This window comes from Bipolaris victoriae (genome assembly GCF_000527765.1).
Source record: "Bipolaris victoriae FI3 unplaced genomic scaffold scaffold_20, whole genome shotgun sequence".
NCBI lineage: Eukaryota > Fungi > Ascomycota > Dothideomycetes > Pleosporales > Pleosporaceae > Bipolaris > Bipolaris victoriae.
Genome location: NW_014575372.1, coordinates 144,854 through 158,609, shown reverse-complemented (window position 1 = coordinate 158,609; position 13,756 = coordinate 144,854). Strand labels below are relative to the sequence as shown.

At 50.4% G+C, this 13,756-nt stretch overlaps 4 protein-coding genes across 4 annotated transcripts; all 4 read right to left on the bottom strand.

Annotated features, from left to right (window-relative positions):
* Positions 1-745: 745 nt before the first annotated feature.
* COCVIDRAFT_92268 (hypothetical protein) lies at positions 746-3,588 on the bottom strand (the record flags this gene model as incomplete). Its single annotated transcript, XM_014703761.1, has 5 exons — positions 746-2,173; positions 2,225-2,787; positions 2,850-2,949; positions 3,000-3,416; positions 3,535-3,588. The coding sequence occupies 5 exons, from the start codon at positions 3,586-3,588 to the stop codon at positions 746-748; spliced, it is 2,562 nt and encodes an 853-aa protein (XP_014559247.1).
* Positions 3,589-5,102: 1,514 nt separating this feature from the next.
* Positions 5,103-5,934, bottom strand: COCVIDRAFT_92442 (hypothetical protein; the record flags this gene model as incomplete). Its single annotated transcript, XM_014703760.1, has 3 exons — positions 5,103-5,192; positions 5,252-5,600; positions 5,666-5,934. The coding sequence occupies 3 exons, from the start codon at positions 5,932-5,934 to the stop codon at positions 5,103-5,105; spliced, it is 708 nt and encodes a 235-aa protein (XP_014559246.1).
* An 830-nt stretch (positions 5,935-6,764) lies between these two features.
* On the bottom strand, positions 6,765-7,791 carry COCVIDRAFT_13801 (hypothetical protein; the record flags this gene model as incomplete). Its single annotated transcript, XM_014703688.1, has 3 exons — positions 6,765-7,121; positions 7,172-7,629; positions 7,680-7,791. The coding sequence occupies 3 exons, from the start codon at positions 7,789-7,791 to the stop codon at positions 6,765-6,767; spliced, it is 927 nt and encodes a 308-aa protein (XP_014559174.1).
* A 4,327-nt stretch (positions 7,792-12,118) lies between these two features.
* Positions 12,119-13,679, bottom strand: COCVIDRAFT_13800 (hypothetical protein; the record flags this gene model as incomplete). The annotated part of the gene is made up of 3 exons (XM_014703687.1): positions 12,119-12,339; positions 12,390-13,439; positions 13,487-13,679. The coding sequence occupies 3 exons, from the start codon at positions 13,677-13,679 to the stop codon at positions 12,119-12,121; spliced, it is 1,464 nt and encodes a 487-aa protein (XP_014559173.1).
* Positions 13,680-13,756: the final 77 nt, after the last annotated feature.

Here is a 13,756-nt window from a genome sequence, read left to right as displayed (position 1 = left end):
ATTAACCGCTTGCGGTTTCCGCCCGCACGACACCAGGGGTTGATTATTTCTTGAGTCCCCCTCCGGACATGTGATGTGGCTTGTGATGAACTACTCTTGGACCTGGACATGACTTGAAGTAGCTTATGTCATGTAGGGTCGGGATTGCTGTTGCATGTCACGAGACAACATGTCAAACTTCGTTACATTTGCTAATCCAACCTTTTTACACCACGACACCTCTTAACCTTGCACAAGGATATAGGGAAACCCCCCACTCACCCGCTCAAACCTCTAGTAGTATTGAAATCAGCAAAAGTGGAAAGCAGAAGAAGAAAAAAAATCCTGTTTTTGGTACCTAAGGGGGGCCAGCTCATACAGCCCGATGCAGAAGCAGCCCAAGCCGTGTCCGAATCCTGATCTGAAACGTCGTCTACAGCGACATCCCCTGTCGATGATCACTCAAAGTGTTACTGTGGGAAAACTAGGACTGGAGTCATGGGAACCCGTTCTGCGGGGTCGAGGGGAGGGACGGGTTGTCCCAAATGACGATGTGCACGGCACAGCTTGGTATATAATGCCCCCCCTTTTTTTCTTGCAGTTGAACGACAAACTATTCATTTGTCTCTCTTAAGAACAAGGTATATATATATGACATCGTGCTTGAATCTACTATGATCATGATGCTCGTTACAAAAGTAGCCCAGACGCCCATTGTGTGCTATATAGAAGAAGAGAAATTAAGGAAGAAAAAAAAGTCGTGACGTTACATTCCTGCCTTGATAACCAAAACGCTGGCTCCAAGCTTGCCTTCCCATACCCGTTCAGCCAGCATACCCAATGTCTGCGCTGTGCCAGTGCTACTTCGGATCTCATCCGTGTTGCCTGAGCGTTCCAGTACACCGTTGAGTGATACATTGCGACCCAGGACAATCAAGTCTCCGGCGTTCCTTGGCGACTGGTTAATCTCGATACTCGCGCGGGCAATAACGTCGTTAACAGGGGCGGTTGAGGTGACAGTCTCGAAAACAACGCGGTTGGTGAGATCAGCGGGAAGCGAGGCGCGGAGCGAAGCGAAGAAGGCGGCGTCCTGCTCGCGTGATGGCGGGGGAGAGATGTTGCTGGATAGAGCTGCCCAGGCCGAGTCCGAGAGATCAAAGTGAACAACTGTAGCGGTGACTTGCGGGTTCCGGGCTAGCTGCAACACCAGACGCAAAGCAGTCTTGTCGTCGTTGCCGCCAAAGAAGGGGAAAAACACGTGGTGGCTCTTGTCAGTAATGGGTGCTGTCACAGTCTTTTCCCGTGCGCTGCCCAGACTAACGCTGCTGATTGTACGGTTGAGTCTGAGCCGTTGCTGCTTGTGCTCCTTGTTCTTGCTGCCGCCAAAGTTCTTGTTGATGAGCACGGCAACGGGGATACTGGCATTCTCCAGTGTCTCGTGTACAAAAGCGTTGTAACTGGATGCCTCGAGTTTGTTCTTTGTGCCCTTGTCTTCGATGATGGCCTGTTCAGACATACCGCCCGTCTCACTCCATGGCATGATAAGAAATTGCGAGTCCGAGGCGCGTGTTGCTAGTGTTTCGGCAAATGACGATTCTGGCACAACGAGCACCTCACCACTGACAGCGAGGTTGTGAAGGCGTCCAAAGGTGCGGAATGTGTTGACGACCGGATCGTAAGCGGTGTAGGATTCCAATTCGGAGACTTGCATGACGGACGAACCACGATCAGTCAGGCTGAGAAGGCGTAGACCGTAGGCTTCAACGGGACGGTTTGGTAGTGTCACTTCTGTTAGGCTCGTCTCACCGACCTCCTTGCCTAGGCTGGTGCTAGTGCTAGTGGTTGTGTCTTTTGACGGGTGTGTCTTTGGTGCTGGGATATCGTTTCCGCCGAACAGGGAGGTGAAGGCCAGGAGATTGGGCATGCTGTCCAGGCGGAGGTAGACGGTCAATTTCTCAATCTTCTCCGCAGCCATCTTCTCGTATTCCACAATGTCGCTGCTGCCTTCAGAATCAATGGGCTTACCAGTGTCCCAGTCGATTTCACCCCGGCGCCATGCTTCGACCTTTTTCTGGTACCATGGAGGGTAAAACAACATTGCCAATGGCGACGAGGCAAAGGTGGTAACGAGAGCCATGACGACGAAGATGGTAAAGGTTCGAGTGCTGAGAATCTTGGCGTTGAGACCAATGTTCTGTGATCGTTAGTGCTCCATCGTGAACAATCACCAGAATGTCAATCTTACCAAGACGATGAGTTCGACGAGACCCTTGCAACTCATCAAGGAACCCACAGCAAAGCACTCTCGCCACAACATCTTGCTGCCCCTTGCCGCGAGCGTAGCGCTAATGAACTTGGAAAAGAACGCGACGGCCACGACTCCAATAACATAGGCCCACACAATACCGGAATTCAAGAGACCAATGTTGGTGTTCAGTCCCGAGAGAGTGAAGTACAAGGGCAGAAACAGTGCACCGATCAAATCTTCAATCTTCTCGGCGACCTTGATGGCAAAACCACCTTCGTGAGGGCAAATCAAACCAGCCATGAAGGCTCCGAAAATGGGATGGACACCAATGATACCGGTAAAGAAGGCCGATCCAAGGGCAATGAGGAGAGTGAGACTAATAATTCCTTGACTGGGTCCATCTTGAAGCGCACGAGATCGACGCAGGACGTAGACGAAGGCTGGTCGAACAGCGTAGACGAGGAAGACCATGTATCCCGCACACGTGAGCAGAACCCAGAGCGCTGTTAGTCCTGAACCGGCATTGACGAGTGCAACACAGAGAGCGAGTAGAATCCATCCTAGAAAACGAATCAGCCTTAGTACTACAAATGTGAGGCGCTTTGGCTTGTGAAATACTCACCAACAACGTCGTTACCGACACCGGCCGACAAAACAATAATACCAACTGGCGTCATGAGCAATTTCAGTTCAGTAAGAATACGGCAAAGCACGGGGAAAGCCTTTTCACAAAGTCAGCAACAGACCAAGTCACGGTACTAGGTAGACTTACCGTAATCGCCATGGCGACACCAATAAACAGCATGTAGATTGAAAAGTCGATCTCCACAGTGTTAGGGTCTCCCTTGAACTCGTTGTACAATCCGACGGCAATAGCAGCTCCCATTCCAAATGGTATAGCCATACTTGCTAAACCGACACTGAGCGCAGGTTTCCAGTTGCTGAGTAAATGCCTGAGGTCAACTTCAAGTCCGATGATGAAGAGAAACAAGGTTAGACCGAGATTTGCGGCCAGATTGAGGTTGACCATGGATTCTTTTGGGAAAATGGACTCCTGGAAGCCGGGAATGCGGCCCATGACTGAGGGACCAAGGACGATGCCACCAATGATTTCGGCAATGACGCGTGGTTGGCGGATTTTGGAGAGTGGGTAGTTGATAAGATGGCACATAATGATAATGATACCGGCCTGATATGGGTTAGCATTTTGATCTTGATTCTCGTTTGGATTTGGATGAACTGGTCGAAACAAGGCCAGAGAGGAGGCAATTGCTTGAACTCGCATATCAAGCTCTTTCAATCCTTACCTGAACAATGAACAAGATGATAGGATGAGCCGCATCAAAATGTACGGGATTCATTCCCTCGAGAATACCAGCCTGCGGCGGCGCCTTGGGACGCGCCGTGGCGGTGGCATTCGCCGCTGCCATTGTAGAAGACATGTTTCTGCCTAGTAGCTTCGAGGTGGTACGCTGACGGTACTACCCCAGGTTCTGGGAAAGTCAACCCCGCAAAAAGAAATGGGGGGCAGACAACAACCCTCAAGCGCTAATTAAACGTTCTCGAGAAAGAAAGAAAAAGTAAGAACCTCAAGGCTACCCTCGAGAGGCACAAAGAGCAAACGGCTGGTTAAATGCAAGGGTGATGTGGGCTCGAGCGCCATTAAGAATGATGGCGAAGTGAGAGGCAAGGTGGAAAAAGCCCAGACCCGGTTCAGCCCCCAAGGATCTAGGCGGTTGTCTGAGCGTTTCTTTCTCTGGGGTTCCAACTACAACAGTGCGCATGCTGCACATCACGAACCTCACTCGAGGCGCCGCAGCCGGGTAATGCAAGCGCCAAGGGTCGGGCTTGAGCCGCGGGGGGAGCCAGCAAGCGGACATGGGGACATGTGCAAGTCGAGCGGGAGGTATCAATTGCCCATGCGCACCAAAGCCACTGGGGACGCCATGCTTTGTTCTACTTGCCCCCCGCCAACTCGCTTGGCGAAGGCTGGCATGTGAGAGGCCCGCGTGCATCACGCCGTACAGGGGAGCTATTGGCAATGGGCCTTCACCGCTCGCACATGAGCTGAATTGTAGGTCGATGGGCATAAGCCGTGGCGTGCTGGTCCATGTGTTGCGCTGCGTCAACGTATCGCAGGCTGGCGGAGTCCCAATGGGGTGGATGGAGGATGGGTGATGGGTGATGGGTGGCGGGCAGGCGATCGACAGGGAAGAGAAGCTTGGGCCCAAACGGCTCACCAACATGCCCGCTACAAGCTACCACACACGTTGCCGCGCCAAGAGATACTGAGCGGGCCTATTTCGACGACGGGTGCTCAGGTGATGTCCAGGTCGTGATAACATGGCTGCGGCATTTACACGGGCGTGGCTGGATGGATGGAGACATGTGGAGGACAAAGGACATGGTGTGTGCTGCGAAACTGGTGCTGGCGCTGTAGGATTAGGCTGCGCCAAGCGAGCATGCCATCTCGTCGAGTCTTGAGGTTGATTTCCTCGCCGCACAATTGCGGCTTCAGTGCCCAGCTTATGTGGATGCCTTTGTACGGGGCTAATGTTCAGCTACGTCATTGCCCAGTTGATCGGATTGCGGGTGAGGTCAAGAGCAAGGAAGCTATCGGCCCGCCAGCCTACCTCCATGCAAATGATATCGACACACTTGCCTATACCCCCCGACCACCGCAAGAACCTCCTGAGGTCAGCTTGACAACCACCCCATGCACATGCATTCGAAGAGCAGATAAACCCCAGCATCTCCTCATGTCTGCCGAGCCCAAGAGACAGCATTTCGAGCATCACACATGGATCCATAACATCGACCATTGCCATTGGAGCATTGTTTAATTCTACGACTCGTGGACCCGACGTCCTGGTATCTAGCATCCAATCCTCTTGTCGCTAACAACAATGTCATCATACCAGAATGTGTTGGTATCACCACCGTAGCTCTCCCATCCAAAGTACACCTACGCTCGATCGTCAGCAAAAAACGTTCCTCCTTCAAAATAGACTTTGACCAACTCACCCCGGTAATCTTAGGCTTGATCGTACTCCTGGACCATTGCGCTCCATTGGGGTTCGACGCTCCATTACCCACGTTCAACCCAGAAACAGTGCTGTTGTTCAACCATGTCTCGATGCTGCCGTCGGTACCGAGGTGGTACTCGAAGCATGTCCATTGGTTCGTGGGCAGCGGCTTGGACGATGCAATACCGTTTGGCGACAGATCAGGTAGAGTGGCATCATCGGTCTCGCGGTTGTACATGAGAATCTTAGATTGTCCGCCAATGCGCAGGTGCTTGTTTGTGCCTTGGGCTGAGTCTGGCATTGTGATGAATGTCACGTGAGAGTCGGTCAAGGCCTTGCTTGCTTTCCTACATACAAGAGTTAGCATCTGAACTTGAAAGAGAAGAGAAAAGCAAAAGTCAAATATACTTACAAGTAGGTCCTGACGTAGACATCTCCCGATGGAATCTTCTTGGTGCCGACAAAGATGTGGCCGCAGTAGCCTCCCGCACCATCGACACGGATCGAGTTCTTGCCAGTATGGGCGGTTGTCGTATCCAGGCTGACTTTACCACCTTGGTTGCAGTCTGCCGCATACGAGGGCCATGCAGTCTGGTCCCATCCGTTCTCAAAACCCTCGCTCACTTGGGCAATCGCTGGCGCCGCGAGGGCGAGAGCAAACAGGGCGGTTTGGCGAAGCATTGTTGTTTTCTGTGGTGGAGGGTTGGCGTTGATGTGACTGCAAGACTGTGGTGAGGTCAGAGATGCAGCCAGACGGGGTAGTTATATATGCTTCTTGGAAGCATACTCCTAAGCTTTGCCTTCCGTAGCCAAAATGGCATGGTCGGATGCTTATTCCGTGCTTGTTTCCATGATATTAATTTGACTCGACGATCCAGCGTTTCCGCTTTGTTAGAGTGTCGGTGTATGCTGCTCTGCATTGGGTTTGCGCTCGGGACGTTGTCCCATTTAGATTACATGCAAATTTAGCTTAGCACCTGTGTATATTAACCGCACAGATTATGGGGAAACCCATCGGCACCACTCTCCTTAGAGATTGATTCTTGCCGCCGAATACATATTGTAGCCAATCCGTGCTTGACAGATCTTCACAGTAGTAATTGATTAGGCCCGTCACACCCGTCACGCCCGTCACCGTTGTCAGACATAGTTTTAAATCCTCTCGATTCAATAACAGCCCGTAGGCCAGGTTCTAAAATAACAATCAAGCAACCCGCAATGCAGTCAAGCCATCGCTACAAAAGCCCAAGAAAAACGGCCGATGTGAGCCGCTGAGAATAAAAGTCGCCGCTAAGCGCAGTGAATGAGACAATAACAGACTGATTTTTCTAACCAAAACAGTAAATGACAAGGGAAAAGTGAGAGTATGTATGCATATCCACCAAAGGCGTATTACATGGTGTACGGGACCAGCCTTTTAGGAAAAAAAAGACTACTGATGAAGGAGAGGGTGGATATGGGTATAATAATCATGGTATGCGCCGGGGTGCAGCAAATTGCACTTCGTCTTCTTATTTGGTGTTGGTAGACTTGTTGACTTGTGTGACCACGACAGCAATAACGACGATGATGATGATAATGATGAGCGCGATGAGGACGCACCACCACTTCTTGCGGTTGCGGGCGCGGGCCTTGTCGATGGCACCGTCAATCTCGACATTGGCGGCCTTGACGTTATCATTGATCTCTTCGCCCTTTTGTTCGATGTTGGCGACGAGCGGTTCTTGCTCCTGGACAATTTGGTCGAGGTCTTGGAACAGCTGGGCGAGCTCAACCATTTGACGTTCTATGTTTTGAATGGCCTCGTGTCGCTCCTTGACGTTGCGCAGAGTAGACGAGGCTTGGCCACGGCGGTCGGAGTTCATAAGCTGGGAAACGTCAGTATTGGGTGACAGGCAGGGGAGGTAGAGAAACATACAGCCTGTTGGAAGATGGGCGCATCAGGGTCTGAAACGGCCTCGCGAACCTCTTCCTCGGTGGCATCTGGGCGCACAATGCGGTACTGGCGCTCAGCAGCCGCCTGTGATTCCCTTCGGAAGTCTGACTCGAGAGTCTGATACCTGTTGATGGTGGCCTTGAGCCTGCGGTCGACCTTGCCAACTTGAGGGGCGTTCCTGGGGTGACCTGAATCGGGTTTCGACTTGATGTTTTTGACGCGAGTGACAAGTGCGCGGTAGCCCGTCATGATTTGAGAGCTAAGGTTGTTGATCTCGCCAGAGGGCATGTCTGGGCGGGCCAGCGATTGTCTGAAGACGCGGTCGAGGTTGTTGAGCTGGGCATCGAGGTCGTCGAGCGCGCGGTCGACTTCACGGCACTCATTGAGAATGGCGTTGGGGTCGGCACCAGCACCAGGGTAGGATTGCATCTCTACATCGCCTGTGTGACATTAGACGAGAGTGTCATGGACACGATTCAGCGATACATACGGTCGTAGTTGTCGTAGCCGGCACTCTGGTCGCGCGCATCGTAGGGGTTGCCTCCAGCGGAGCCAATCTGGCCGTAGCCTCTGTTTCCGTACTGTTGGTCGGCAGCAGCCATGGTCAGTAAAGAGAATTTGGTGTTTAGAGTTTGGGCGGAGTGAGGAGTATTGCAGAAGAGAGTGAGATGGAGCGCACGGTATGGGTAGAGCTAGAGGGAACTTACGCTCATTCTGAAACGGGACGGGTGTGGTGTGGGTGGACGTGGGAACCTCCTGAGACGGCCAAGTGCAGACGCGCAAAGCAAAGCTCACACGGCAGTGGGACGGGCTGGTGGCTAAGAGGGGACGGCGGGAAATGTCAAACGCGCGTAGGCTCGAATCAGTCGTCGACAAAGGCTTGAGGCAGAAGATAAATGCGTTTCAGGGCCGCGAATGTTTTCTGGGGCTGAGCGTGAAGGGTGGATAGGGCAGATGCAGGAGGCGCTCGCGCTAACCGCTTTGGGCCAGGCGTTCCACTAGTCAGCTGCGAATTGGCGGCGCCTCTCTGACGGTTGGCCCGCCTCGTCCCTCTAAAATTGGCTTGTGCTGCAGCTCACCGCACATGTGTCGCCTAACTGGCCTTTTACTAACTTCGTCTCTCCAACAACCGCAGTCTCCGCATATTACACATCTCTTGCTCAATATATCTAGACAGTACACACTACATATCTACACACACGACCAGCTTGACCTCTCGCCACCTCGCTCCACCCCGCCACTGCTGTCGACCTGGATAGAGCCAAGAGCTTACGCAGCCGTGGCTGGCCTCGTATGCCTATTCAGGGTCTACTCCACGTACTAGCAGACTCAGCCTTGCGCCCGCAGCTCAGCTTGCCACTATGTACGTACACATGTACATACATATGTACGCTACCTTTCCGTGTCATGACTACTGCAGCCTAGCACTCAAAGCACCCTCTACCGCCTGTTGGCACATACGACGGATTATGTAGGCGTGCGGCAGACATTCCAACTAGGTGTGTCATGGGTATACTTACACATTTTGATGCTATCCCAGAATTCACTAGTCTGGATTTATAAGCGGCTCACTACCAAAAGTACGCTTACTTTCAACTCGTCTTTTTTGGGTAGTCTGGAATGGACCGCCAATGCTCTAAAAGACATAAAGCCATACAACTATTCCTGGACTCCATAGGCGAATTGTCCACACCGCTTGGCTCAGTAAAGACGCCTTCACTAGTTGCAAATAGGCTCCTGCCCAGAACAAAGGACATTTTACACATTGGCCAATCAGAACCTGCGACAATTCCGTACCACAGTAGAAAATTAAACAACTGGATTGATTAACTCCATTGACACTAGCACCCCAGTGTTCATACTCTTCCACTGTTGTATTGAACTTGGGAACAATCTAGAACAAATGCTTTCGTGGAATTAATATCCATTTTGTGGCAACCCATGTTTGACCAGAGTTGAGAAATGCGCTTATGGCGGGCATTGGGGTCAATTTGTCCAAATCAACCTGAGGGCACATAATTACAATATTGTTTCCACATCTAAATATCAAACCAATATCCGAAATAGTGGGACAATTTAACCGATATGCCCAGAGTCTTTCTAATCATTCAATGATACATAAGAGTCTACATGTTGATGTTGATATCATAGCAAAGTGTACGACAAAACAAACCCGCATCCATCTTTTTCCTAAAACGCACATCCACAGCTACGTCATGGCTACCAGTTTAGTCAGATACACAAAAAGAACTGCCAAAAACAAAAAGCGTCCATGCATGATGTCATTCACACGTCTTCTCATCCCAACTAGTCTAAGTACGTAGACACTGTATGTGCCCTTAGCTCGGATCCGTTCACCCTAGAACCAAAGAACAACAATAGTCGCCAAGTCCACAACTATGAACGCCGCTGCCAATACTGTCGCAGCCAGTCCAAACCCCAGACGATCAAACATATATGGTGCAAAAAGCGAAAAAAAAGAGCCGCTGCGCAACTTCGCGTAAGACGAGCCGTTGACAAAGCCGAAGCAGAATACTTGTCATATGTATCAATCAGAAAGAGCGAAACGCAACTAGCGCAAAACATAGCATCAAGTGGTAAAAATAAAGCACCCAACATTCGGCATGATCCAGTGCATCTTCGCCTGGCCCAACCGTCCCCACCAGACTAGCCCAACAGGCACAAGAAAGCGTGCCTACAATCATAGCCGGAATACGAAATTCAGGGTTCCCTACACCGCCGTTGCGAGCTTTGAGTTTGGCGTAGATCTAATCGTTGAGGTGCCCCGCGGCGTTGACACCAACTACCTAGCCCATTGCAGCAAAAATATAGTTTAGACTCCCGATTTGGATGCTTTGGTGATATAGCTTGTCCCACATGAGAGTGTACGTGTAGAGGAAGAGGAACATGGTGCCGTATAAGAGGCACATGTAGGTCGCCAGAAGCTGGACGATAGGTTGCGTGGCGAGCATGCGAAACGGTTCTTGGAGGTCATCTCTCATGAGGTGCAAGAAAGCGGTGCTCTTTTCCGTGGTCACAGGCTGTTGCTGGTGCTGAAATCTTTTAGCAAAAAAGCCCTACGTGTCTTCAACTCATACGTCTCTTTAAAAAAAATGGCAAATCTACAACCATCCCCACACCCGTAGCTGGGTTTCTAGGAGAATAAGCATGGTTTCGGTAAGTGCTTGGAAGAAGAAGAAGAAGGACGAGACTACAAGTGTTGCAGTTGATTTGCGGGCTTGAGCTCGAGGCTAGTTTCTTGGGCTTTTAGTGAGGTGGTGACAGGTCCTTTGTTTGGAATGGTGAGTAAATTTGGATTACAAAGAGTAGGGGAAAGTTGTTCAGACGTAGTTGCTCGGTGTGAGAGACGACTTGGGTTGTTAGATCAATGCGGTGGGCTGGGGATTTGTTTGACTAGATAACGTTTTTCTGAGGCTACAGTCTGTGATATCGATATTGCTACGGATATGACGCTGATGTCTGCCTCTGGACCCATGTTTGTGATGTGTTTCGTTGTGGTTGATTATTATGCAGGAAAGTAGGAATTGAATAAAGGATGTAATTTACTTTCGACTCAACGACTTGTACGTACATGACATGAGCATGAACTCCTATAGGTTCTGATACGAACCGAATGCCAACGGTTGTATACATATAGCTAGTAGTGTCCTTTAGCCTTGACTGGTTGGCGAACCAGTCTGATAGTAGCCGTACTTTATCCTTCACGCCACACCCACTGTGCCTTGCCTTGCTTTACCTTGCCATACCGCCGACATGGATTCATCTCAATCCCAGCGTTAAGCTTTTAAACGCATCTCAGGGCTTAGCTAATAAACTTAACAGACGAACATTATGTTCCAAAGCGTATATTCTGGCACAAAAGCTAGTCCAAAGAAATTTCGTTTCATTCGGTTCTCATTATAGCAACAAAGCGAATGACAACAACTAAGTCGAGGCTACAACCATGTTTCCGCCTTCCTTCTCCTAAGCAAAAATCAATCCACCTCCACTCATTCCTACGCCGCTTCATTAATAGGATCTCACATGATAGAGTTTTCATGAAGCATCCCCCGGTCCTTGGTGCCCATATAGCCCAAACAAGCTATTAATTGCATGTGCATTCGCACTGGCGCTTCTTACAGTGACCACAAATGGAGCACTAACACCGTTAGTTGTCAAACCCAGGATTCGGCTTCCTTCACAATACCTTGACAGATGTGGCGCACTCATTAATCGGCCCAGTGAAATGCGTTTCCGGCATGCTAGCCATGGTGAGATAAAATCGTGTTGAATAGGTCGAAAGTTGAGAGAACGAGACTCGAGGTTGACTAAGGGTTGTGCAAATAGAATTTGAATAGAATAAACTTTGCTGAGTCTCACAACATTATATGTCCATGTCTACACCGGTCTTATGAGATGGCTCCTCGGATCTACCTACAGCCTTGATAGGCATTTAGTTGCCTACTGATGCAACTATGCAGCAGAGATAGAACTCTGTGCCCGAAACGGAACATAGGCCTATCTTTCGTATCCCACTTGCCAATAGACGTACTCTTACTATATCGGTTGCTGTTCAGCCTTGTGATTGTGTTGCCTAATGTATTGGGGGTGTAAGTGGTGTCTAGATGGTTGGTTGATCATGCAGGAAGGCTGAACTCCATATCCTACTAGGTAAATCCCTCTAGCGAATGCAAAACAAATATTAACGCCTGAATGTAGACCTTTGCGGTATCTCTTGCGAGTGTTTCACGAAACGTTAAGTCCGTGTGCGCCTAGCCAACTGTAATCTTTCCTCAAAGTCTTTCTCTATATCAACTAAGACTGGAGAGTGGCCAACACCCTAGTAACGTCCTCCGCGGGTCGACCACTTATATTTGCCAAACCACACAAGAAGACCGACTACCTTACCCAATATCGCTAGTTGTCTCTCTACTTTACACTCCCCCACCGTGTCCGCTCATCACCGCCAACCCATGATTTCTCTTGGTATCCAAGACGCTGCTTGACCTCATCCACCGTTGCCTGATCTCCCGTATTCTTACCAATATTATCACTAATCTTAACTGCATGACGGCCCTGCGCAGAGGCAATCTTGATAACAATATTCAAGGGTACAGACTTCTTCCCTGTGGATGTTTCGACAAAATCATCTGTTCTCGTCAGTCATCCGTCCAGCTTCCATGGCTCCTTTCATACATACTCGTTAAGAATGTGCCTACGCCAAAGGTTGGCTGGAACCCTTGCTCCTCTGCTGCGGCCTTGTACTTGAAGCAAAGTTCGAGGTTGAGAGAGTCAGAAAAAACAATCGTCTTCTTGTCCTTGATACCCTCTTTGTCGTAAAATTCACGCATCAGCTTGATGAATTCTAGGGGATCGCCAGAATCTTGGCGCACGCCGTTGAAGACTTGAGCATATGTCTTCTCCGAGGCTGCATCTCCATCGTATGGTGCCTGGATAGGTGGGTTTGTCGAAGCCAAGGTTTCCACCGCATCGCTTGTGGTTGTGTTCCCTGATGATGGCAGTGTTGTACTGCCTCCAGGCACAGCCGTTGTAATGCGAGGAATGTGCGCCTTAAAGGCTCTCAGGAACGCTGGTGTACCAAAGGTGTCTGTAAGCGCAATGCTCAATACACCAGCTCCGAAAGTAGCGGTCCAATACTCGAGAGCAATCTCGTTTGCTTTCTCGTAGTTGTTTGTGATAGCAGCCACGCCCATGAACCACTCGTGCGCAACAGTGCCGACAGGGACGAGCCCGTGTTTCATGGCAAAGTGAACATTGCTGGTCCCCGATAGTTTGCCCTTCCACCCTAGTTTGGCACCCTCGTCAGCTGCCCGGCGCAAACCCTGCAGTACCAAATCTTGGGTGTGGTAGTCTCGCCGCCTCCTCGAGCCAAACTCTGAAAAGATGCAGCCTCCTTCTAGCAGCGCCTTTCCCTTCTGGTATGCCTTGTCGACTTGGCCCTCGTGGTTCCAGTCTGTTTCAACAAATTTGAAGTATGCCTCGCTCACAAGCGCCAATAGTAGAATCTCGTACAAGATGGTGTCGAGCCATAGGCCTTCAGTATGAATATGGAAGTCGCCGTAATCGCTGTCCGAGCCGGTGTCATTCACGGGCGTAAAGGATAGTCTAAGCTGTTTCGAGGGTTTCAGGCGAAAGGTAGAGAGGAAATGCAGGTATTGCGCGTTTAGGTAGGGGCAGCTATCTTTCAAAAATTTGAGCTCTTCGTCGGAAACGGACACATTCTCAAGCTCTACAAAGGGTTAGCACGCGCATGTCTATGGAAGTGACTATACAAACTATCTACTTGGGCCTGCAGCCACTTGAAGGCTGCGCGACTGAGTTTCTTGTCTGGCGTGCGGTTGGTGAAACCATATGTGACTGCGACATCAGGGAAGAACTTCAATATGCAACATTGCATAGTCAGCTTGTATAGATCCGTGTCCAGGAGGGAGAAGATGCCCTCAGGCAGGGTTGCTGGTTCGGCCGCCATTGAGTTGCGCCGGGATTAGAGCCTCAGGGTGAATTGCAGCGTCCGGTCGTGGCTTCCGATAGCAGTCAATGGAGGGG